At 41.5% G+C, this 25,187-nt stretch overlaps 1 protein-coding gene across 1 annotated transcript in view; it reads left to right on the forward strand.

Annotated features, from left to right (window-relative positions):
• Nucleotides 1-1,292: 1,292 nt before the first annotated feature.
• The window catches only part of RFX8 (regulatory factor X8), a 30,865-nt gene continuing 6,970 nt past the window's right edge, over nt 1,293-25,187 (forward strand). Inside the window, 14 exon segments of the mRNA XM_061459606.1 lie at nt 1,293-1,404; nt 4,753-4,876; nt 7,683-7,744; nt 9,227-9,313; nt 12,540-12,602; nt 14,126-14,183; nt 15,236-15,331; nt 15,410-15,487; nt 15,990-16,103; nt 16,739-16,889; nt 18,330-18,388; nt 21,531-21,687; nt 23,204-23,298; nt 24,554-24,668. Of these exon segments, the coding sequence (XP_061315590.1) occupies nt 1,355-1,404; nt 4,753-4,876; nt 7,683-7,744; nt 9,227-9,313; nt 12,540-12,602; nt 14,126-14,183; nt 15,236-15,331; nt 15,410-15,487; nt 15,990-16,103; nt 16,739-16,889; nt 18,330-18,388; nt 21,531-21,687; nt 23,204-23,298; nt 24,554-24,668 (1,309 nt within the window). The 5' untranslated portion in view covers nt 1,293-1,354.

Here is a 25,187-nt window from a genome sequence, read left to right on the forward strand (position 1 = left end):
GTAGTCCATTTATCACGTTTAAGTTTTAGGTAAGTTGTAGATGTAAACTTCTCTGGGCAATCTGTGCCAGCCCCTCACCACCCTCACAGTGAAGAACTTCTTCCTTGTAGCTGACCTAAATCTCCCCTCTGTCAGTTTAAAGCCATTCACCCTTGTCCTGTCGCTACGTGCCTTTGTAAAAAGCCCCTCTCCAGATGCAGTGCTGAGACGCTAGGAAAATCGACAGGCTGCAATAACCATGGCAAAACCACCCAAGTCTCATGGTTGCTGCAGTATCACTGCTGCTGGTTCTTGCAACAGCTAGTATAAAGTAACCTGAGAAAGCTTTCACTCTCTAATATTTGCAGGAGTAGTGGCAGCGCAAGCTGAGTGTCTCACAGAGAAGGTCAGTAGGCTGTGGACATAGAAAATCCGGTCCAAAAACTGAGGGAAGCTTCCACAGTTGGTTAAGCACAGTTACTGATGACAGACTGTACTGGTTACAGTGTGCGTACTGACCTGTGTTTTGGTCAGACAACATTTTCAAGGCTTTGGTTCAGGGGCCTGTGAGTGAACAGCACCTTCCCATGGGCTTCTCAACTCAGCACGAGGCTTTACAGATTAAAAGCAACATGTATTATACATGACATCTGTGCTCACTGCTCCTCAGAAGCAAGCTACATTGAGGGACTACAAAACCAGCATCCTCCCACCACCAATATCCCTTAGTTCTTTTCAAGCCCCCTTTAATGTTGTGGTCTGTTGACACCTTGGTCACACTGTCACAAGAGGGCAAGGAAGCCAGCCTGTGTCATACCTGGGCCTTCAGCAGCTAATTACCATGAGGAAGCCAAGGGAGTTTCTGCGAAGCTGAGCTCTGATGTAACCCAATGCCATCCACTAGGAAGCTTTTAGACGCTCCAGCCATACATAATTTATTTCCACCAGTCACATGGCCGTAAAGCTCATTTTGCACAATGGGTACTTGCAATGGAAAAGTGCTTACAGGGTTTCAGCGGAGCAGACATCCCTTTCATCTGCCTATATCAAAGAGAAATTAAACAATTATGGGAGTTCACAGCATTCTGGTAGAAAACTCTGAAAACAATGTTTTGAAGGCGTGCAAGGCCTATTAAGACAGCACTCACACACATTTAGGCCTCTTCCCAGCGTCTCTGCACCTCCTGGTTTACGTATAATTCATTTCTCACCTGCGGTTCCTATACAACTCATCTCTGGATGCAGAGCACGCTGGGCCTGGGCCCCGGGCAGGCAGGGCAGTGGGTGGGGGCTGGGTGGGGAATGGGCCACCCGCCGCCCCAACGGCTGGCCGGTACCCAACGGCCCTGCCCTCCCTGGCCCGGCCACCACCAGGATGTCCCAGGGCAGCCCCACTTCCCTCCTGCATCTCTCCATCATCCACTGGTGCGTGCGGCTGCCTTCCCCCTTTGGGGATGGGGCTGGCAGGACTGCTGGGGAACCACGGATGGGACAGGAAGGGGAGCACTGGGAGACGGGGGAGTGGCTCATGTGTGTCCCCACCGTGCCTGGGGGCTTGCAGGACCTGCCCAGTGGGCCTGCTACAGGAAGGGAAGGAGTCCCACTTCTAACCCCTATCGCTATTTCATAGGGCAAGTCTGGTTTGCTGCAAAGGCTCCATCATCACAGTGGTGCATGAACAGTGCCACAAAAGCAGGGAAATGTCCCTGAAATTCCATCTCCTAATACAAGTCTCATTGATGTGGAGGGAAGTTTACATGGCGGAAATGAGATTTTTGTCTCAGCCTACCCATGGATGGGCATCTGGCCCCTGAGCTGCCATCCACTTGATGTGATGCTGCAGTGCAGCTGGCAATGGCTGCCCCTGCTGGACCGCTGGTGGGACCACCCCTGGCTGGACCACTGGCTGGACCACTGCTGGTCAGTGTGCTTTGACAGTGCACAGCAGGTCGCTGTGATGCTGCACAGCCAGAGGTACGCCAGCTTGCAGTTATGCTGTGTTTGATGTCCTCCAAGGTTATGTTTCCTTGAGGTGAAGGTAATGGTTGAACTCCTCAGTGAGTTACTTGCTGGGGTGGGGTAAGGTTATCACCATCATTTTCTTGAGCTTTGAGATGTGTGTCATCTGAGACGTGACAGCCGAAGGGAAACCAGGGTTACTTTCCTTCTTTCCCCAAGCACGGGTGAGTCCAGCTAGTAAACAGTGTTGAAGCTTTGTGTGAAACTGTAACTAAACATACACACGAACTTTTAACTTGACAGCAAGAGATCTATCTTTTTATTCCCCCTCTCAGTAATATCTGGGTAAGTGGGAGTTAGTCTGTGCTTTTGCTGTGATATAGATACCACTACTCCCATTTTGAAAGGACTAAAGGAAGAGACTCAGCCAAGGCCATCCAATAAGTTTTAGACACTGCATAAAACTGAATCATATCAATCCTTGAAGGACGAATTGATTTTTTCTTCTTTTTTAATCACAACAACTTTCTGAATCACCTTTTCATGTTTTGAAAATTTCTAAATACTCAGTTTCATTTTAGGGCTGGTGCATTAACAGTATCAGCCCAGATTTTGGTCCAAGAATGGTTTTAACAGCAGATTTGCAAGTCTGGCTGCCAAAGGTTCAAATCCCCAAAACCTGGAGTCCATGTGAGGTCCTAGAACTGACCAGATAACAAACCTCACAAGAGAGTGTGGATAGAAGGTAGTAGATAAATGGAGGAGGTCTCGAGGTAGTAAATAAATGGAGGAGGTCTTTCCCCATGTGCTTTTCTTAACCTCCGTCTTCCTTCCTTACCACTCTCTCCTTTTGATTTTGTTGTCTTTACTAACAGTTTTGTTTCGATGCATGCCATAAACAACTCGGGGCTAATAGTCAAGAAGATGAGCACTGTGCTTTTTTCTGTGTGGATTTTTCTCCTGATGGACAGTATTTTTGTATCATTTGTCAGCACTAAGAATGTATTATTTGAAAAAGGATGGCAGTTTAATAGGCAATATATAAATAAAATGAAATTCCCAAATATTTTGTCACTAAATAGTTAAGTGCTGGGGCTAAATTATTGGCAGAAAGCAGCTACTGAAGCATGAATTAATTTCTTCTGCACTTCCAGTGACTCTTGTGGTATTATATTAAGGATGAATTTGGACTTTGATTTAATCTCCTCTGGGACTGCTCAATTACGGAGGGTTTTGAGATGGTTGCTGTAAAAGAAACAAGTATTTCTGCCTGCTGAGAGGCAGAGCTTAGTCAGGACTCTTATCTAGAATAAATTTCATTTACACTCTAGCCCCATGACGGGAAAAACCCCATTAGGGCAGCAGATCCCCTCTCCTTAGTGCAGGTTCTTGCTCATGCCTACCTGTGAATCCTTTGCTGATAGCTGGTGGTGGTGAGGAGCTGACAGGAGCCCAGCCCAGCTCAGATCAGATCAGCCCCAGCACTTGGCATCACCAGCCAAGATGGGCTACGAGGAGGTAAAAGTGAAACATTTGGGGCCTTTTTCTGGGGGGAGGCAGTCAGCCTTCCTCCCTGGAGAAAGGGAAGGAGGAGTGAATAAAACGTGATCTAGACATCAGCAGGCTGCACAGTGACCGCCTTCTTTTTCAGTCTGTTCTAGCAAGCCAGTTTGCTGGAGACCTTATCCAATACAGCTAATACAGAGAGATAAACACTGGGTCACCTGAAATCAGGCTACTAATAAAAGAGAGGATTCTGATTTAAAATCCAGCTGGCTTATCTCACCTGGTGATTATGAAAAGTCTGCTTTCCCAACCGACTTGATTATCAGTAAAGACACAGTGAGTAACTGGCACTGTGCTCCACTAGCATTCAGCTGATAATTTAATTAAATAGGCATAAATCATTTGGTATAACGGAAGCAGAGTCAGAATAAGAAAACATTGTCAGACAATCAGCGTGTCAAGCTTTGGAAATTAATCTCTCTGTGTCTTTGCTCCAGCTTTGCTCAGGTATTTGTACTGCAGAAGGCTATTATCTTCTGACATCGAAACCATTGGAATTATCTCATAATTAAAGGTCTTTTTTTCCTGGTGAAGGTATTAATTCAGGCTAATAAGTAACTAAGTTTACATCTTCCTCACCTTATTCTCATAAGTAGTTGCATTTACTTGACTATGGCCATTCTAGTAAGTAGCATGAGTAAAGGATTTGGCCATAGGATGAGTATTTAAGCACTTAAACCAGTTTCAATCCTGGCAGTTCTGTTACATAGTAACTAAAATTAAATTTCTGTTCTCTTATTAAACTTGTGCTAAAAGCAGTCAGGCTGTATGAGAACAGAATTTGGTCCTTCATAGTTTTTGCACTCTCAGTCCCAAAACACCATATTGCACATTTTAGACAGAAAAATGCTCATATTATTAGCTTTGGTATAGTGGAGACCTTTCTGATTAGAAGATCAGAGTTACATCCTTTGATATAACAACAGTTATCGTATGACAGATGCCAATACTTTCTGTTTTGGTGCTAATGTTATAATGATATTTGCTTAGTTGGGATTTTTTATTAAATATTATGAGATATAGTTACTTCCTTAGCAGAGCATCACATGATCTCTCTTACACTTTGGAAATGAGGAAAGCAAAAATTTATAAGTAAAAAAAATGCCCCTTATAATTATATATGAATACATATTAATATGTGATTAATTTAATACATACTTTAATATGTGATTTTAATATGAGCTACTAAAATCACAAGCTAACAATTCTTTCTTCTGACATAAACCAATTGCTGTTTTTATTTTAAAGGATAGCTGATAACTTCTATTTGTGTGAAGGAAGCACCATACCCCGTTGGCTACTATATGAATTGTATGTGGAAAGCTGCAGTCCGTATTTCAAGCGTCAAGTAAATTCAGCCACCTTTGGAAAGGTACTGAGTAGATAGGATATATAAGATAAGAAGCAGAGATACCTAAACATGAAATCTGATTATTAAACATACACACTAGATATCAAAAAATATTAAGTAACAGAGAAGAATTAAGTATTACGTTTGTGTCTTTTCTGATGGATTTCTGGTAAGCTTTCATGTATATGCAGTTACACTAAAGAGCATTACCTGTGATGGAGCTTATTTTCTTCAAGGGACTGGTGTATGTTACACTAGCTTTCTTTTGCCAATATATTTTAGCAAGTTTTACCAGGGTAAATGGTGCAAAGATAATAAATTTGTCCTTAGGAACTGAATCTCCTGTCCTTAAAAGACCCCTTTAGTTGTTACATAATTTCATACTTTCCATTTTAAGTATACTTGGAGAGATTTTGCTCAAACACACCCTAAAAAAGTTGTTATAGAATCATCCAAGCAAAGCAAATGCAGATGTAAACCCCAATCTCCTTTAAACAGTTCCACTCTTCTAATACATGGAGGTTGATACAACCTACAGGGAATTACTACTTAAAATCCCAATTGCAATGAACACTCGTAGCTATTCAACTTTATTTAACAAAGTAAGGAAGACAGAATGCCTTGTGATTATTTGTTGCTCAAGTCTTTTTGTTCAGAATTTCCTATTTTTACCACTATTAGTGCTCAATAGCATATAAATAATAGTGCTAAGGATTGTTTTAATACAAACCCAAAATAATTTAAGTAAAACTTGAACCTGAAATTGATTTCATTTTTGTGGATAACCTAATTTTAGGAATCATTTCTCTCAGTTCAGTTGAATCTAATTTTTTAACTTAAGGTAAGTTAAATCACTCTTACTTAAAATTAAGATTTGAGTGAATGATCTAGTGTGATTGATCACCATAGTTTAATGGATCATCACCCACAAGCCAAGCCCATGAGTAGAATTTGCCTGGCTCACTGTAGATATCTGCCATGAAGCTAGTTACCTTAAAATCTCTTGGTAGCCAGTGGAGAGAAATAAGTAGTTACGTAAGATCCCTCTCACCCTAAATCAGGCAGCTCAGACAGCTCAGATGATGTACAGATGGACCCAATGATCTTAAAAGTCTTTTGCAATGTAAATGATTCTATGAGTCTAAATGTGCCTCAAACTCCCTGTTTTTCTCCATTGACTATGAAGCCTGCAGTGACTAGCTTAGACACCTCTACCTCGTAGCCACGTAGGTAAGATTAATCCCATCCTGTCTGTACACTTTCAGGTGCTCCAGCATGATTGAGTTACCACCTATAAACTGAGCCTTTTTGAGGTTTAAGTTAATGCATTTTACTTTAAAGTTGTGACAGGCATGGATGAAGCATGAGTCTGGTCACGCAGGAGAGCTTAGTTGATGAGCCACAGCTGCTATAGGTTGGTGCTTGCAACTGTTTGCTCACGGGTTTAACTGACCCAGTGCATTGCGGTAAAAGTTAACACATTCCAAGTGAGCAAGCTGGGGTGCAGCTCCCCAGTGGCTTGGAATGGTTTATCCTTCCACAGCAGCGGGTGGGACTGTGCAGCAAGAGGCTGAGGAGGGCTGGAACTGCAGCAACCCTGGTTTAAACTAAATACACACATGTAATCAGTTACCACAGCCTAGCTAATGGTCTGAGCTATTAATAATTCATCAAGCTGTAGTAACATGACTGCATTACATGTGTGTCGACTGCCAGGGCTTTTGCAGTCAAGTCCCACGTGAATCAAAGCATGGGGATTTAAGATACAAGTAATCCCATCCTAACTATCCCTCTGTCCAAATGCACCACTGTCTCTGTAGAAGAGGCAGTGGGAAGAAGTGTGCGTCTCATGCCACAGGAGCCCCGGTTTCATAGGCTGCCCTTTTAGGAAAACAGGATTATGCTAAAACAGCAGCTTGAGAAAGGGAGCAGCTGGGGCAGAGTGCATGCAGAAATGTGCAGAGAACAGGACCACTCCAACACTGTTAAAACCGGAGGTCCATGTTAGTGTGAGTTAGGGAAATGTATCCTTTAGCAGGCCTTTGGACCAGCACAATGCATTTTGCACAGAGTAAGCTTTGTGCTGCTGAGTGGAAGCTATCCTCACTCCTTGCTAGCACGGATTACTCAACCCACTGTCCCTGCTATATTGGGAATGTTAGCTCCAGCTGCACTGTGTTAGTCTTTGTCTTCACAGGACAGTTCATGCAGAATAATCATAGTGAAGTGGATTATTACCCTGACAGTATCTTATTACTGTGTAGGACCTAACCTTGACAGATGCTGCTTGACCTCAGTTCACATTTACCACCACGGTGGTCAAAAGGTTGCTTTGCAGCTTGATGGTTCAGGTCCTTTTAAAATAGATAAGTCAGGCCCTATCCTGCAAATACTCCTTGCAAGAGTGAGTGAGTAAGTGTCTGAGTCTCTTGTCTGAGTAAGTCCTACTCAAATGAGTAAGGGTTGCAAAGTATTGAAGAATCATGGCACCTTCAAGTTCCCTTAACTGATACATCCTATCTCACTGCGGGTGGTCTCCTGGTGTGTGCACTGACTGTGTTTCAGTGCAAGGTAAACCAGACTAGTCTAACGCAATTCCTACCTGAGGGAGGTAATCCCTTAAATTACTTAGCTTTCAATCCACAAAAACCTGATTGAGTTCAGTTCCACAGTTACCATTTGAGAAGTATGCAAGAACAGGTATCGGCCTGCAAATGATGGAAAGCAAAAGAAGTGATTAAGGAGAAAAAAACATGTAGCAGATATGTTTTTGCAGTTTAGAATGAATTTACCAAGTCACCTCTAATTTTCTGTTTGGTTCTTTCAGCTTATTCGGTTAGTTTTCCCGGGGCTGGGGACAAGAAGGTTGGGCACAAGAGGGAGTACCAGGTATTGCTTTTGTATCCTTTGTTTAAGAATGTTATTTATAACTGTTCTAATAAAACCTAAAAATAGCTGAATTTTCAGCTCCAGCACTAATACAGCAGCTGAATTGCTGATTGCAAGTCTGTAATACATTGCAGGATCCAGAGTGATTCCTGATGTCACCATGTACATTAAAATAGTTGATTCAATGAAAGCCACGACTTTGGGGCTGCTGTGGTGGGGTATGGATTCCAAATCAGACTGGTTTTTAAAATACTAGTGCTCCAGTTTGTACTGGCTATTGCAGCATTGCCTGTGTGAGGCATCTGCGAGACATCACAACCTTACTCAGTGCTCTTGAGACACTGGGTCAGGAAAGCCTGGCTCTGGGATGCGCGGGGGTGGCAGCCATGATTAATGTCTGTGTTGTGCTTTTCATCCTCGCACATATCTATGGAGTGACCCAGTGTGAACTGGTGGTCAGAGGACATGTTGTAAACAGTTTCAAAACGTTTAAATCAGACCACCTCAGATCCTCCTCCTACATGCCCTTTCTCTTCCCTTCCCTCTTCTTCGAGAGCACAGAGAGTTCTATAGTCTTTTGTTGGTTCAATGTCCAAATTTGCAATCACACTCTGAACACCCAGAGAGGAAAAAGGGGTATTTCCAGGGCATTGAGACACGGTAGTTTTACAAGCATTTTGAATAGCTGTCAAGCACTGGCTTTGAGAATGGCATGCCCTTACTTGATCTGCGACTTTTCTCCACTAGTCTGGACTTGCTATCAGCTTGATCCAGCGAGATCCTTTATTTTGGGAGTGCCTCACCGCAGACACTCCCAGGCTTCTCCGTGTAGCTGGCAGGATTTGGGAGGGTGCGTGATAGCCCCCAGCCTCCACGCTGGCTCTTCCCATCAGCAGAAGGTTACCCTCTGCTGGCTGCTGATATTCCAAAAAGCGCTGCGCTGCTCTCCTGCCTTCCCAGAGACCCAGCCTGGGAAGAGCCAGCTGGCAGCAGCACTTCAGTAGCAGGGGTGGTTATAAGGCTGCTTACTGAGTTTGGGATAAAGCCTACAGAAGGTCTGGTGAGTTCCACTGATGGCAACCCAGTCCCTAAGGTACCATGAATGGCTGTGGAACAACTGGACTAAATCCTTCAACTTCCATGGGGATATGGGGAGCTCTGTCAGCTGAGGCTCTGGTCCCTGACTTCACTACTTCTCCTGTACAAACCTGCTGCACCCGATTCATTGGCCTAAGTTTTTTTGTTTAGAAACAAGTTATCATTCCAGGGCAAATCCTATTAAAAAGAGTTTGTACAGAGTTTGTGCAATTATCTTCTGCTGGGGAAAATAATTTTTCAACACAATTTAAAAAACAAATGTGGGTTTTTTACTTGGTCTTTTCCTATTTAAATAGAAATCTCATTGGCTTTCAAAGGAGGAGTATAAATTATTTGCTGACTTGTTGAAAATCATATGGTTGCCAGTTCATTTTTTTTTTCCAGGTATCATTATGATGGAATAGCTATCAAGAAGGACTCCTCCTTTTATGCGAGTTATTGCACTCTTCTGTCTGAAAAAAATTATCACAGGTTTGCTTTTTAAAATGTTTGAACATTAAATGGCACACGACAGTCTATATATCGTCTGTTTATAAAGGTCTTTAACTCACCTCTTGTAAGGGAGCAACAGTGAGAAAATCTGTAAGATGAGTATAAATCGATTGCAAAAATCAGAAGTCTAAAAATAACTGATGAACGTAAGATACTTTGGTGGACTAAAGTGTAGACGTGAGCATGGTCCAGTTGTGGGCAGGTAACGAGCAGTTCTCATAGTGAAGCTCATGGTTGAGATAAGGAAACCACAGGCTTGCATTTCTCCACAGAAAAATGGAAAGGAAATGCTTACATTTTGTAAAGTTTTACACTCCTTTTAAGTGCACAGGAGAATTAAAATAGGTGCAGCCTATGTCTTAAACTTTGGAGACCTGGCTCGTATCCTTACTCTCTTGTAGACTTGCACATTACTTTAATATGTATATGGATAAATTCTGTGCTTTGTTTTCCATTCTATAATATGGAGATATAGCACTTTTCTATAACATGAATTTCAGAGGGATACAAGTCAGTCTACTAAGCACCTGAACATTCTAGTGATGATGAACCCATTTCAGTGTCTGTGATACATTATAGTCAGTTAATTGAATGCATGCTCTACAAGAGGATGGAAAAGTTATACCAATAGGTTTATTGCCTTTCTCCATGGGTTTTACAGCAGAGTAATGTTGCAGAAGCCCATAAAGTGACAATGGTAAAGAACGGGACAGGCAGAGGATCAGGTTCTGCGGATGATCAAGTGGCAGTCAGCTGTTGTGAGACCAAGCAAATTATTCATACGCAACTCAAGGCTTGTTTCCCATAAGACCTTTACTGAAGTGATATCCCTTGCAGCCCATGTACCCAGTAGAACCAGGACAGGCCTAAGATTTGACATCCGTAATGAGGAAAGTTGCAGGTCCTTGGCTGTGTCTCTGCTGATCTTTCCTCTTCAGAGAAAGAAAGGTGTTTTCCTGCAGCTTCACTTGGAAACAGCAACCTCACTTGTGCATAGCAGGAAAGCTGCTAGTTCTGGTCATAGAAGAGATGAGAACAATTTCAAAATTTATTTTTCCTCCCAGCATAGAAACATGAGGAAAAATTACAAAAATTAGGAGGAACCAAACAAGTGATGTTGGCTAAATCCAGGCCATGTGGAGAAACAAGGACTTTACTCACTGCTGGGAGTCAGAAGCACTACATAATGCCAGCATAACTTGTGTCCTTAGCGTTCCTCATGGAATGGAGCCATGCTCTCTCATGGACAGGGGAACATGCTATGGTCCATGGTTAACTGTAGGGGAGCCACTGCTCAGGCTGCAGAACTCTCTCCTTCTCCACCACCTGCCAGAGGTGACTGGCCAGACCCCTACTCCTAAAAAGCTAGATTTCATTTGGTCAAAACAAGGAAAAGGAGGTGTATTCCAGGGTAAGGGCTAACATTTATACAGCATCTAGTGAGCTTGATATAGTTTCTTAGGATAACTTTTCTGGTTAAATGTATATATATATAATATTCAGACAAAGATAATTTTTCTAGTTGCAATAGAAAAATCTCTGAACTACAAAATTGTCTTGTCTGATGCTTCCTTCATTTAAGACAGTTATAAAAAGTCACTAAGCTGTTGTGTGAAGCTAGACATCTGAAATTAGAACAGCTTCCACTCTAACTGCAGACGCACTTCCCTGTCCCAAGCCAATCGGCAGGTCTGCAACACTTGGGCAGCTGGGCATCCCAATAACTGCTAAGTGTCTGATAAAGCACAGTGGGGAAAAAACAGAGGAGTAAAAAAGCACAAAACAAGCCAGAGAAGCATGAGTAGCACAACCATGAAAGAAACAATAAGGTCACATACAAAATAAGCAGCTTCAACCAAGTAAGTGAGTTTGTTTCCATCTGCATTGAGATTTGCATATTCTTTGCAAATGAATAGGAACACATCACGGAAACACCTCATCTTTACTGTCCTCTCGGTAGGGTTCAGTACCTTCTGAAATCAGAATTAATTTTTCAGGAACCAATGAAGTCAATTGAACCAGCAATGACAAATTCTGGGTTTTTTGTGGTTTTTTTTTTTGTGTTTGTTTTTTTTTTTAATTAGAAAAGAGAAATTTAGAAGAAGAGTAATGAAAACTTGAAGACTTTTCTACCTGCAAGAATAAATGATCTCACAGAGATAACTGTGTAATTGCAGCAGGGGTATGTAACCCCCAGCATCTCAATTTTTGAGAGTGCATTGGTGTGGAAATTTCCAAGTTACAGTGAAGAAAATTTTGAATGTATCATTTCAGTGCAGTGCAGATGCTGGTCTCTAATTACTGAGAGGATTATTTCTCGACCATATTGAGATAGCTGGCAATCGACATGGTGCTGGTAGGGAGGAACTAAGCCCATGTAGGATCTGGCAGGTTGGGAGCTGTGCTTGTTGGTGTCATAGAAATGGCAGTAAGATTATAATGGTTTGCCTTTGACTACAAAGAAGGCATTTGCTTTTTGATAGTCAGCAGGGTCTCGTATGTGTTGTGTTGGCTGAGGAAGGATGACAGTGCTCTTATACAGCACTTGTGAGTTTGTTCATTTAGAAATCTTGGATTTTTTGAAGATACGTGCACCACAGCTCTGACGATGATGTTATGAAAGTAGTGTAAATAAACACAACTGTGATCAGTGAGGTCTACAGATGTACTACGGAGATTTAAGGGAATATGGTGTTTACTGATTTGCACTACAATAGGGTGCCCTCTATAGAGAGAGGGAATGGGAGCTTTGAGGACAACCTCTGACTAAAACCGTACTTGCTCTGGCTCAGAGTACAGCCACGTTAAAAAAATGTCAGGTTTTGGTTTCTTAAGAGTTACTTAATGATTCTGGTCATAGGCAAGGCTTGGGCTTCTGGCTTCCTAGTGAAGCAAACCCATGATTTTTTAATAAAGAAAATCTGATATGATTCTAGCAAATTAGTTTTTCTAATCTCAGTATAATCTGACAGTCAACAGCATGCACATTTACCACCCTCCGTCCTTTCATTTTCCCTTTCATTCACCTCCTCTGTTAGTCTTTTTGTCATCCCCACCATTGTATTTCCCATTTTAGCTCGAGTTCCCAGCCCATAGCATCATCCAAACTCTGCAAGTCGTACAGTGAAACTCATTGTGATTTTGCTGTCACACATTTTCCGTTCTCCCACCCACCTCCTCTTTTGTGTGTCCTCTCTTTACCCAGGTACCACTCTCCATGCAAAGCAAGCAGCTCTGCCTGGCAGCCAAGCACCTCTGCAGGCACCAGGTGAGTCTGAACCCCCTTTTCGAACAGTGGGTGCACATAGATGTTAGCTTTTTGTTGGTATTTGCACTTAATCGTCAGTGAGCTCCCAGCTAGCTGCTGGGGTACAGGAGCACCCATGCAGCTCCCCTTCTCCCAATTCACCATCCCCATGGCAGGGGTAGAGGCGAGCCTGCCTGCCGTGGGAGCCAGCCCATCAGAGGAGAGTGATGCTGGTACGTGTTGCCATAGTAGCAGCAGCAGAAGATACAGCTGGCTGCCTTCTCAGGGAAAGCAGGAGCTGGAAAATAGTCATTAATTTTTTTTCACAGGCTTCAGGAATCTGCAGGAAGGACCCATTTGAAAGAAGCGCTATGAAACATCTCTGCTTACACATCCTTCCCTTTGTCCAGACACCAGCTCAAAAATGTCTGGGAGAAAGAGTCAATAGCTTTACCAAACGTACCCAGCATCAATGTTATGCCCTGTCTTGGGCAGCCAGTTTGGTTGTTCGCTGCAGCACCGCCTTCAAGGCAGAAAGCAGTGGCAGAGGGAAAGGTAATTTTTTAGGTGCCAAGGGTCAGTCCTGTGGGCAGCAGAGGAGCAAGAGGAGGCGTTTTCAGGTTCCAAGCAGATAAACACTTACATTTTCTCCTCTGTCCCTCAGGACGTGTGGTAGTACCCTGGTTTATAACACATCACAGCAGCAAAACCCATCAGCCAGGATCTGATTAGATGGCCTGAGTGCTGGCAGCCATCAGTGGAAGTGCATTTTCTACAAAGCTCCTGCCTGTCACCCTTCAAAACAGCCGAGTCCAGAAGGACCTTGGCGTTTGAAATGCCTTCACAGACAGTGAGCAGGTGTCTGCAGCAGATGGGGGCTTTACTGGAGGAATCCAACTCTCACAGCTCATCCCTTTTGCTAGCAACATTGCCTCTCTCTCCTGTAGGATTAGCTTCAGCGAAACAGGCAGGGGGAAAGTAGGAGATGGTAAAGCAAGAAAGCAGCCTATTGTGCCTGAATCCCTGGCTTTTCAGCCAAAAGCCAATGGTCAAGCCTTTGCAGGTCCAGGTGACTTCTGACCATGCAAAGTAAATGGCAGAAAGTCAGAAACAAAATGCCATTTAAACTGATATAGGGGGCAGAAAATGTAATTACTGTGAAATCAAAGCACACAGGTGATTATGTTTTCATTATTTGCATGTTTATGAATATTATCATTCCAAATTAACTGCAACTACAAACAAAACCCCACAGTTTTGGTTCAAGACATTGGAAGACATTGCACTGTTGAATGGCTAATACCTTGCTGTCTTTGTAATGAATGGTTCAGTTTCATATTAAAATGAAGAAGTCGGTTTTCAGACTTATTAGAAAACCATGCAGCTCCTGATTGACAGGAAGGAGAACAGGGTTTGTTTCCCAAACAATGCTCCAACCTAGTCCACTCTATCCAGTTTGAGCTCATTTTCTACTAAATACAGAATAAATTAGTGAGCTTTTAAAAAGTTTTCAGGTTTGTTTTGCTTTTTATATTTTATCACAGTGGAGACACCCGGAGTTATGGAGATGAACCTGGTTACATGAGCCAAAGAACAAGAACGGTGAGTGTCAGATACATCAGACTTACAACAAAATGTCTAGCTGTGTGCTTAATTACAACTTCTATATAACATGTTCTGATGAAATACTGTTAACCCATCTTCAAAATAATCTTTGATAATCTCACTAAATGCTTACTTCCCCTTCCTGTTTCACCTGGTAGCAAAATATTTTTGTTGCCTTAACGTCAGCTCAAATAATTTTATCTGTGCTGTGAGTGGAAATCGTGGCTGACAGCCCAGGTTTTGAATATTAGGGGAGTTAGTGGAGCACAGCCTTCCTTGTCTGAGGCCCATGGCAACAGACCCTCATGCTGCTGAGGAAGTGTCTTTTCAATGTGCTCTAGACCTTATTGGCATCATAAGTATTTAAATACTGGGAAGTGATTCAGACAAAAGAGAGCAAACCCTGCTCACTAAAAGGGCAGATACAAGTCTAGCTGGTGGCAGGTCTCCCATAAGCGTCCTGTCATGGGATGGCTTGACACCAAGGTTCTTGGAAATCATCCAGCAGAGCACGAGCAACAAACTTACGTGCACCAAAGCGAGGAAAAAAGGAGAGACTGGATGCCTGTCTTATTTTTATGGAGCACTCGGGTGCAGTAATGGATGCTCTAAAGTAGATGTAATGACAGCTGATGAGAAATGTGCTGTCACCCCAACAGCAGAGCCAACTATCTGCAGCCTTGTTCAGAAGGTTACAACTGTGACCTGAGTGCTATAGAACATATATGTGAAAGATACATATAGCATTTAATATTCACTGGTTTTGAAAAGAAATTCATGTACTGCTTAGGATTTAAATATTTGGTCAGCCATACTTGTTTCTTTCAATCACCCTTACTTTCTGAAAAAAAAAAAAGACAAGTATTTCTCTGAAGAAATACATCTTAAAAAAATATGTTATACAATTTCAATAAAGTACTTCATACTTTTAACAGGACTGACAAGATAATTGTGATCTTTTTATTATTATTATTATTATTGTTCAAAATAAATTCTGATGCATTGAGAGCAAGAATTTGCACTGTTCTCCATCTGTCATTTTTCTTAAGATTGAACAAGAGAGATTTCAGTACCTTTGGCCTGAATCCAGCAGATTCTGTCTTTGGGAGCAACCAGAGCTAGCGAAGAAATACCCCTATGAAATGGTATGTTCTTGTTTTCGGTGATCAAGAGAGTCAGCCCTTTGCCTGTGAGATCTTTTTGTACCCTTTTTTTGGTCATAGGTTGTACTGCTTGCCAACGAGTACTACAACCATTGTCAAGTCATTTTACATATGGTGAGAACGAGGGAACTTGACAAGGTATGCTTTTGCTTTAATAACACTCTGACGACAGCAAACCACTGTAAGGATAAAATTGTTTCTGTGTGACTTATTTACTCTATGGTTTGATCCAATCTCAAATAGAGATGAAATCTCTATGGTTTGATCCAATTGGAGATGATAATTTATAGACAAAAGGAGCATTCAGTTAAATTATTTGGGAACCCTGAGCACTCCTGGCACATCAACAGGTCTGAGCCCAGCACAAAACATGAGGCCATGGACACATCTCTTTCATTATATCCACATATCCATGACACAATTCTTTGTTTCTCTCCTCTTTCTTCCTCTTCCTTGTGAGGTTCAGCCCCAGGATGCTTCCACTTATGCTAGAGCCCAGCCAGGATGGGGCCAGGCAAAGAGCCCAGTTCCCCGGTCATTCTTTTGCTCCTGTGCTTCTGTGTGTTTGCTTTATTGAATTACACTTCACATTTCACAAGTGCAAAATGAGTGAAAATTCATAAAGGACTTTGCATGACAGGTGGAAGGCTGTATCATGTCATTCTGGAAGTCTCTGCCACCTGGAAAGATAGCACTGATGTCCTTGCCAGATGTATGCCAACTGTTGGAAAGCTATGACAGGCAGCTATTCAAGGTACTGTGGACACACTTGCATGTTGTAATTATGTTATTATGTGTTTCTGTCTTTTTGTTAGTTCTACGTGATAGAAGGTACAGCTGTTTCTTGTGTGCTGTGCAATGGGATTTTCACTCGTACCTCAAGTCTTGTTCTGGCTTCTTGTGAGACAGCACAGTTTAGATTTTGAAAGGAACCAGTGGAATTTGCGATTACTGCCACCTTGCTGCTATATGTTCCTTTGAAAGGCCGCAATACCAATAGAGTATGCTGTTACAAATGTGGTCTGTGGTTCTGGCCTGAGGTTATATGACTGAAATTTCAACTGATAACTGTTTTCCAAATTATGAGAGGTATTTTTCTTTTGAGAACACTGCTTGTTTGGTGATATTCCACATAGAAATATGCAGTATTCTGATCAAAATAATTTGCTGCTTATTAAGTAGTGTCTAGTAATTAATTTAGGAAACAACATTTATTGTTAGAATCTTTTTCTTCATGCTAATAAATGTAGCTTAGCTATTGCTTAATTGGAAAAAAAAAAGGGGGCTTCTTTACATTAACGTTTAAACTATCAACACAATTTTGTTTCATGCTGCTGTAAACATCTGTAGCACACCAGTCATATGCAGATCCATCAATGTGTATTCTAGGAAATGGAGAACATCCTACTTCACGATTTTCTGGAGGAGGTGCCTCTGCAACACATTAAGTCAATCAGATTGTTCAGTAAAAATATTGAACTTTGGATGGTTAATGCTTTGGAACACTTTCCATTACAGCTCCAAACATCCAAATCTAAAGGTATGCTTGAGTAATAAAGATTTTCATAAAATAATCTTTGCTTAAACTGCAGAGAAGACCGTGTTATGACACTCAGATAAATTATTTGTAAATCTTTTTAGCTGAGGTAACTTCCATATTAGTGAGGACTACAATTAGTTGGAATACAGTTAAAAACAAATAGTCTCAGATACTGTGTGAGAACAAATTAAGCCAAAATTATTCCCAATTCATGGTAAATTGAAATTTGCCTGAATCTTTCCAAAGATCTGTCTCTCGGCTGTGTAGAAAACTGAATAATATGCAATCTGCCCTCTGAAATTTGGGTATTGTTCTGCCTCTTCACTTCACATGTGGTTTTATGCAAATAAATTAATGAATGGCTATAGCAAAGTTCAGTATAAAGGGAAAAAGCCCCATAGTCCCATAAGGAAGCCATGACTCTGTCATTAAAGGAGGATTTGAAAAAGTCTGTACTATATGAAGTTGTATCTACATGTGTGTGTTTGTAAATATGTATTTACATATATACACATATTTATATATGATGCTGAAGATTCTGATTAAAATGAAATGTTGCTCAGTTGTTCAGTGGGTGAAGACCAACTCCTCAGTGGCAAAGCAGGGCTTCTGTGTAGACAAAAGATTGCATTAGCATTCATACCCTCAAGGAGGACTTGCAGATGTTCTTAATTCTGGCCTTTCTTACATCTGAGTGCTTGACAGAGCAAACTTAGTAATGTGTTTTTAAAATGTGTGTACATGGAGGTATACTTGATTAATCAGCTGCAACCCTTTGTGTATACATTCTGGTCTTTCTAGTTTTCACAAACTTCAGAAAACAGACATTTTCACCTGAAACCCATTGCCTGTCTACAGAAGTTTGCAAATTGCTTTATACTCATTTTTCCTGTAATTATCAGTGACTTTATATTTTATTCTTAAAAAAGGATATTCTTGGGTGATGCTTGTCATAATTACAACACAATATAAACAGAAGAAAAATAGAACCAAAGAAACCAACTAATATTAACAGTGCTGCAGAATTATAGCTGTGAAGGTGCAAATGAAAACCCTCCAAACAAAATATAGGAGGTGTAGAATTAATGTTGCTTTGCTTTCACTCACCTTAAACCATGCATGTAAAAGAGTACCAGTCTTGATTAAGAAGTATTTAATGTAAAAAAATATTGCAAGTATTTTTACTGTGTGTCAGGGGTTAACAGATTTACAGTGAAGGAAGAGTGGTGACCTGGCCAGCTTCCACTGGCAAGCTTTAAACTGTGAGGGTCCCCAGCCCAGCCCATAATGCTGGCTGTGTGCCCCTGCTGTGCCCTCCCTTAGCCTCCGTAGCTCCCCATGGGATCTACTTTCTAGCTTAAAAAAAAACTGTCTTCATTGATGTCATTTAGACTGTAAAATATTAATTACATCAAACATCTGCCTCTTCTTCTTTAACAGAAGTTACAGTGTTTATAAAAAGACTGAGGAGAAAGACAGACCTTGCTAACATGGTTAAGGTATGTTCCAGAATCTGTGGAATAAAAAGCTGGGTATCTCATTCACTCAAGCTGTTTGGACTATTTATGAGATGTTCCCTTCCTCCGGAGCAAGTGACACCTCAGTCCACATTCACTGTACTCTCCTGGCTTCCAGCAATCTGAGATGAAGGCTATATCCACATTTTGGTACTTAAAAGCTTGATTTTGGCATCCCCAACATCTTGGGGTAGTGAGTTCCAGGGTTTGATTATTTGTTGCATAGCTTTCTTTGCAAACCTCCATCACATCCTTCCTCAGTTATTTCTATCCAAAGCTGAGGTTTATCTCATCTTCTCACATAGGAGTCGTTTGATATTTCTAATCATCCTTTCAGTTTTCTCTGTCTAAAACATACCTGGAATTTCAACTGCAGACTGATGGTCAAAGCAGGTGAGAGTGCTCCTAAGGTGAAGTACTACAGAGGAGCTGTGCAGCTGTAGCCTCTGAATAGTGCAACCAAACCATCCCTTGTAGAGTACTTTGCAATAATTTAGCCACCTGGTAAGAAAATGGGAACAATTTTGGCAGGCTCATCATTCAAAAGAAAAAAAAAGTAACTTTCCCATCATGTGTAGATAAAGCAGGCTGACAGCTGCTACTACCTGGACATGCGCAAGTAATTAGAGCATAAAAAGGTGCAAATTCCCTGCAAGAAAGGAATGTGAATATGATGCTTGTCATTTCCTGGGGCTGATTCCTGCTGCCTCTGGTAAACTGTATTTAAGTGTTGTCAGAGGTGGAGCTCTGTCACCTAGAGAATTATAGTTAGTATAGTGAAGAGCAATGGCTGAAGGGACCAGTCTAAAATACTGGAGCATGGAGCTGGGTGTTAGCATCACACTGATGATACTGCCCCTGGTAGTTCCCAGCCTTTGGGTTGTGTGTTCTTGTCACAAGTAGCAGCAATCCTGACACTGGAAACTCCAAGTAAAATAAGAAAACAGACTTTGTCTTTAACTTACCTGAAGGGGATTACGGAGTGAGACTCAGAGTGCTTTTGCTATTTCGATAAAGCTAGCAAAATGACGAAGAGTTGCTAGAGTGGGAATTTTGTTTGCAAACAAATGGTCAGCTACATTCACTGCTGACTTGGGGGTCATGGCAAGCACATGGTGAATGGGATTTATTAAAATGTGTATGAATCCTGAAGTTTTTCTGAATTTTACAAAAAGTATTTTTCATCTGGACATGGATTATGCATATAAAAGCACAAAATTCAGCAAAGGCTTTAGGATCTTACTGATTTCCATATGGAAATAAGAGACTAAATGTATAGATTAACAAATTTTAGCAGATTCAGGTTTAATTTCCTTCCTGTGTTCATCATTTCATCAAGAATCTGAAGGAATACTGTGTGATAGTAGCAATTAATAATAAAAGAGTGACAGATTAGGATCAAATGTTAAGCTGAAAATTGTTTGCAAATGTGAGTAATACATTTGGGGACAAATATGAAGCCAGATTCATTCACAAATGACTCATAGAATCATAGAATAGTTAGAGCTGGAAAGGACCTTAAGATCATCTATTTCCAACCCCCCTGCCATGGGCAGGGACACCTCACACTAAGCCATGCCACCCAAGGCTCTGTCCAACGCGGCCTTGAACACCACCAGGGATGGAGCATTCACAGCTTTGCTGGGCAGCCCATTCCAATGCCTCACCACCCTTACAGTAAAGAACTTCTTCCCTTATATCCAATCTAAACTTCCCCTGTTTAAGTTTTAACCCGTTACCCCTTGTCCTATCACTACAGTCCCTAATGAACAGTCCCTCCCCAGCATCCCTATAGGCCCCTTCAGATACTGGAAGGCTGCTATGAGGTCTCCACGCATCCTTCTCTTCTCCAGGCTGAACAGCCCCAACTTCCTCAGCCTGTCTTCATACGGGAGGAGCTCCAGTCCCCTGATCATCCTCGTGGCCCTTCTCTGGACTTGTTCCAACAGTTCCATGTCCTTTTTATGTTGAGGACACCAGAACTGCACACAATACTCCAAGTGAAGTCTCACGAGAGCAGAGTAGAGGGGCAGGATCACCTCCTTCAACCTGCTGGTCACGCTCCTTTTGGTGCAGCCCAGGATACGGTTGGCTTTCTGGGCTGCGAGCACACACTGAAGCCGGCTCATGTTCATTTTCTCATCAACCAACACCCCTAAGTCCTTCTCTGCGGGGCTGCTCTGAATCTCTTCTCTGCCCAACCTGTAGCTGTGCCTGGGATTGCTCCGACCCAGGTGTAGGACCTTGCACTTGGCATGGTTAAACTTCATGAGGTTGGTACCAGCCCACCTCACAAGTGTGTCAAGGTCCCTCTGGATGGCATTCCTTCCCTCCAGGGTATCAACCGAACCACACAGCTTGGTGTCATCGGCAAACTTGCTGAGGGCGCACTCAATCCCACTGTCCATGTCAGCGACAAAGATGTTGAACAAGACCGGTCCCAACACCGATCCCTGAGGGACACCACTCGTTACTGGTCTCCAGCCAGACATTGAGCCATTGAGCACAACTCTTTGCGTGTGGCCATCCAGCTCATAGAATCATAGAATCATGGAATAGTTAGGGTTGGAAAGGACCTTAAGATCATCTAGTTCCAACCCCCCTGCTGTGGGCAGGGACACACAAGCAGATAAATGTGATAAAACTCCAACTAGTTTTATTTTAACTAATATATTTCTAATGTTATTTTTACTTTCTCAAAGGTTTGAGCAACTTTAGAAAACCTGCCTTTGAATTGAATTGAAACATGTGCTAAGGACAGATAACATCGACGGGAAAGTCGGCCTCGAAACGCCATTCAATGTTTTAGACAAAATACCATTATTTGGCATTGCTATAATAACTGTAGGCAGAACCAATTGCCAGGCAATTGCCCAGACACTTCAGTTATGTTGGCCTGTCTGCTTCATCACAGACAACACCGCAGAGTGCCATTGAAAAGAATATCTCCCAGAACAAAAAACTCTTAAAGACAACTTAAGATTCATCTCCTTTGATTTTTTTTTTTCTCCCCCCAGTTTGGAGACTGGTTATGTAAAGTCTAGTATTGAATAAAGGAAGCTTTTTGACTGACCTAAGGGCTTGAGAAAATGAAAGCCATTAACTGTTTTCCTATTCTCTATAGACAGTGAGAACAGTCTTGAACAGCCACAGCAAAGTCACTGTTTTGCGATCAGACTTGCATGCTGTCATCGAACAGGGATTTCTGGATATTCCTGGAAACCTCGTTCAAAAGGCATTTAGGAGTCCAGAGGAGCCGCAGAATGACATAGAACTCAAATGTAATAATTTTTTGATACATTTTGTGTATTCACTTAAGCCCTTGCTTGCCACTGTTAAAGCTCCAGCGTTTCCTCTTGTTTTCCCATTATGTCTGCCCTAATGGGAATTACAGACTTGCTGTAACTCGAAGTGCTGGAAAAGAACAAATAGAACTGAGAATGGAGCATGTAATATTACCCTTCTAACTTTAAAGGTTAAGAATGAAAGGCTTTCCACCCTGACTCTCACTTAAAGGTTTTCCTGTGGCAGCAGCAGTGGGGTCTTCTAGAAGAATGTTGACAAGCAGGGATATTATTTTTTATTCTTTTCTTTGACAAAAAAAAAGAAGTTTTAAGCATTGCATTTCACATTTTCCTCTGTTATTAATTCAAGTGCACTGAATAATTTCTTGTGGCCAGATTTTAAAACACTTTATGTTTAACTGGACGAAGCCCTTCCACATTCGTTTCCTTTTGCTGTATTGCAGCCTGTAAACAGTAAATACAGTTTGTATGCAGCCATGCCATAATGCCTTTGTCAGCTTAATGAAAAGAGAAAGCAACATAATGGCAAGTTAATTTTTAGATTAGTGGGCTGCCATTTAAATTATTAGCGAGAGACTGGCAAGTTGAACTAGGCTGTGCACAGAACTGATGCGGAGAAATCTCAGCTCTTTATTCTTGCTCTGCCACCGACTTTCTCGCTGACAAGGGATGTGCCACAGCCTTATTATCACTTCTTTCAGTAGGAATAATGATCTTCTTTCTTCACAGAACCATCAGAAGAACCATTTAAAAAGTATTTATTTATATCTTGAAATCAAGTGCAATGCTCTTGTTAAATTTGCTTATTATATTAATGATGGTCTTACTCTCTCCAAGGCAGATATATTGCATTCTTTGTTTTCTTTGCTTTTCCAAACTGTTATTTATAATAAGCAAGGTTTCACAGACCCTATCCATATGTCTTCCTGAAGTAAGATGTCTCATTAGATGGGCATAAATTTAGAGAGGAACCACAGTAATGTACCTTTTGGCACTGGGTGGTAGGTCCCAGTCTTTCGGGGAAACAGCTGCCTGATATGTAGCAGTATTATCTGTATTTCTGTTGGTCTACAGAATATTCTGCATTTTCTGTTATTGTTTTGAAACCATTTTCTCCCCCTCAACAGATAAACCAATATTTTCTTTTCTCAACCATATAAAATCTCAGATAAGTATGTTGTCATTGCACATAACCAAATTCCACCTTTCACATTGGAAGTGTTTATTCTTGCCACTTTTGCCATGATGCACTAGATCAGTGCAGATACAGTAGAAATGGACATAAATGTGAATTCTGACTGATTTCAAAGTAGGGTACAATTCCTTAGTAAATGAACAGTATCATTATATTAATCAAAATGATATAAACAGATGTCTTAATATGTTTCAAGCTAAAGATAAAAGAAAGAAAAAATGAAGCCAAAAACTGCAGAAACAAACCAAAAAGCAAACCAATCACTTGATGTAATGATCTCCCTTCTATATTTCGTAGGTTTGAATGACTTTGTGTCTTTGCTGACACCTTCCACAGATATCCGGGTTCTCTTGAACTGTGTGTCTTCAAATCTTCATGCTTTTGTCATTCAGGTATATAATTAATAACTTCAGAAAAGAAAGAGTGATCATACAAATTATCCAGCTACACGCTGACTGTCACTACTCTGCAGGAGCTACATTGTGCACTAGCAACCTGACCAGACTGCAGATTTGCATAAATACAATTTATGCATGCAGCCGAAAAAGAGAGAATTAATTGGCATACAAAAATTCCATCTGTGCAAACAACTACAAGCCTATTTCTGTGCATATATCCACTTTGGCAGTTTTAGTATCTGCTCTCATTTCATAGCCACATATCCTAACAGTTCCTATTAAACCAAAATTAAGAAGAAAAATGTTAGTAAAAATGAAGAGAACACTTCCTGATTCTTGAAAACATTGATTCATAAAACTGTTGACCTTTAGCAGGTGGTAGGAGAGTGATAATTTCTAGTACAATGTCTACAGCTCCTGTGAAAGATTCAAGTATGACCATCCTTACATAATGCACCTTTCCATATATTACCAATTCTACCACGCCTGTTCCATCGCTGATTCTGAATTAGTGGTAGCTTAAGGGTACTGCTGAATTCTGCTGCTTGCCAGCCCAATTAACTTGGGTCTGGGTGGTGGTTAAAGGTTTGTTTGGGTTTGGGATTTTCTTCTCATTCTGAAGAAGTAGGGTAAATTTAGCTTGGTTATTTCCTAGTTTTTATTCTTAATTAAGACTAGTACTTTGCAGTTCTGTGGTGCCTTCAAATCACAGAACCCTCAGATACCTCAAAGGATGGTCTAGAGAAGATGGAACAGAGCTTTTCCTGGGTGTTCACAGTCATGGGGCATAAGGCAATGGACACAAGTTTCAGCAAAGAAAATTCCCAATAGATAGAAAGCAAAAACAAACAAAACAAAACAAATCCAAAACCAAAACAAAACAAAGCAACAACAAAAAAACCCAACCAAAAACCCAACCAAAACCAACCAAACAACAATTGCCAGGAGAGTAGTTAAGCATTTGAAGAAGTAACCTGGAAAGGCTGTGGAACCTCCATCCCGCAGCTATTCAGAACCTGGGTGAACAATGCCTAAACTAAGCTGGCCATGCTTTAGACAAGAGATTGAATTAGATGTTCAAAAGTCCCTTTCAACTTATTTTAGGATTCTGACAAAAAAGCAAACCAGAAAAAAACACCTTTTTTGTTCCACCTTTGTATGCAGTCTGTACAGGGAAATGGTCTGCAACACAATAATGAATTCTTTTAACCAACTTTGCCATAAAGAAGTTTTTTTGCTCTATCTGCAGCCAAGCAGGAATAAAGAGGAGTATAGAGAACTGGCATCAGATTTCCATTTGAGATGGAGCTTCCTACTGAGAACAATAAGCAAGGCTATGACCCTCAGCAACACAGATAGTTTTGGTAAGTAGGATCTTTGTGACTTGACTGGTATGCCCCTTTCTGACCTGAGATGGCAGAGGCACCAGACCATATTAACTGACATAAATTTTTGCTACAGCCAATAGGGCATCACGTCTTCCTTACTCCCTTCCTTGCATCAAGCACCATTTGCCTGGTGATATGGCTAGACAGGTCAGGGACATGAAATTATTCCTTTTCTTGCCAGATTAGTTCTCTGACTCAAACCCTACGATAAGCAGCAGGGAGGAGAATAGGAGCATGCACCTGGAGACGGCAGGAAGGGCAAGACTCCCTCTCTCTTTCAGCAGAAGCCATTATTTGTCTGTGAGGAAATGAGGAACAGTAGCCTGAGGTGTGAGCCTTTGCTCTCCCTCCCTACAAGAGCTGCACACCCCAGCAGAAGGGTGTGATGGAGACCTAGAGCCACTAATATCCAAACCCAGAAACATTACAGATATATCAAGTGGTAGGTCCAAGTCCTTCGGGTTCTTTCTGTACAATACAGCCAGAGTAGAGCCA

This window comes from Pezoporus flaviventris, unplaced genomic scaffold (genome assembly GCF_033815535.1).
Source record: "Pezoporus flaviventris isolate CSIRO_AGI_PZ_B2104156 unplaced genomic scaffold, CSIRO_AGI_Pfla_v1 ptg000030l, whole genome shotgun sequence".
Classification (NCBI taxonomy): domain Eukaryota; kingdom Metazoa; phylum Chordata; class Aves; order Psittaciformes; family Psittacidae; genus Pezoporus; species Pezoporus flaviventris.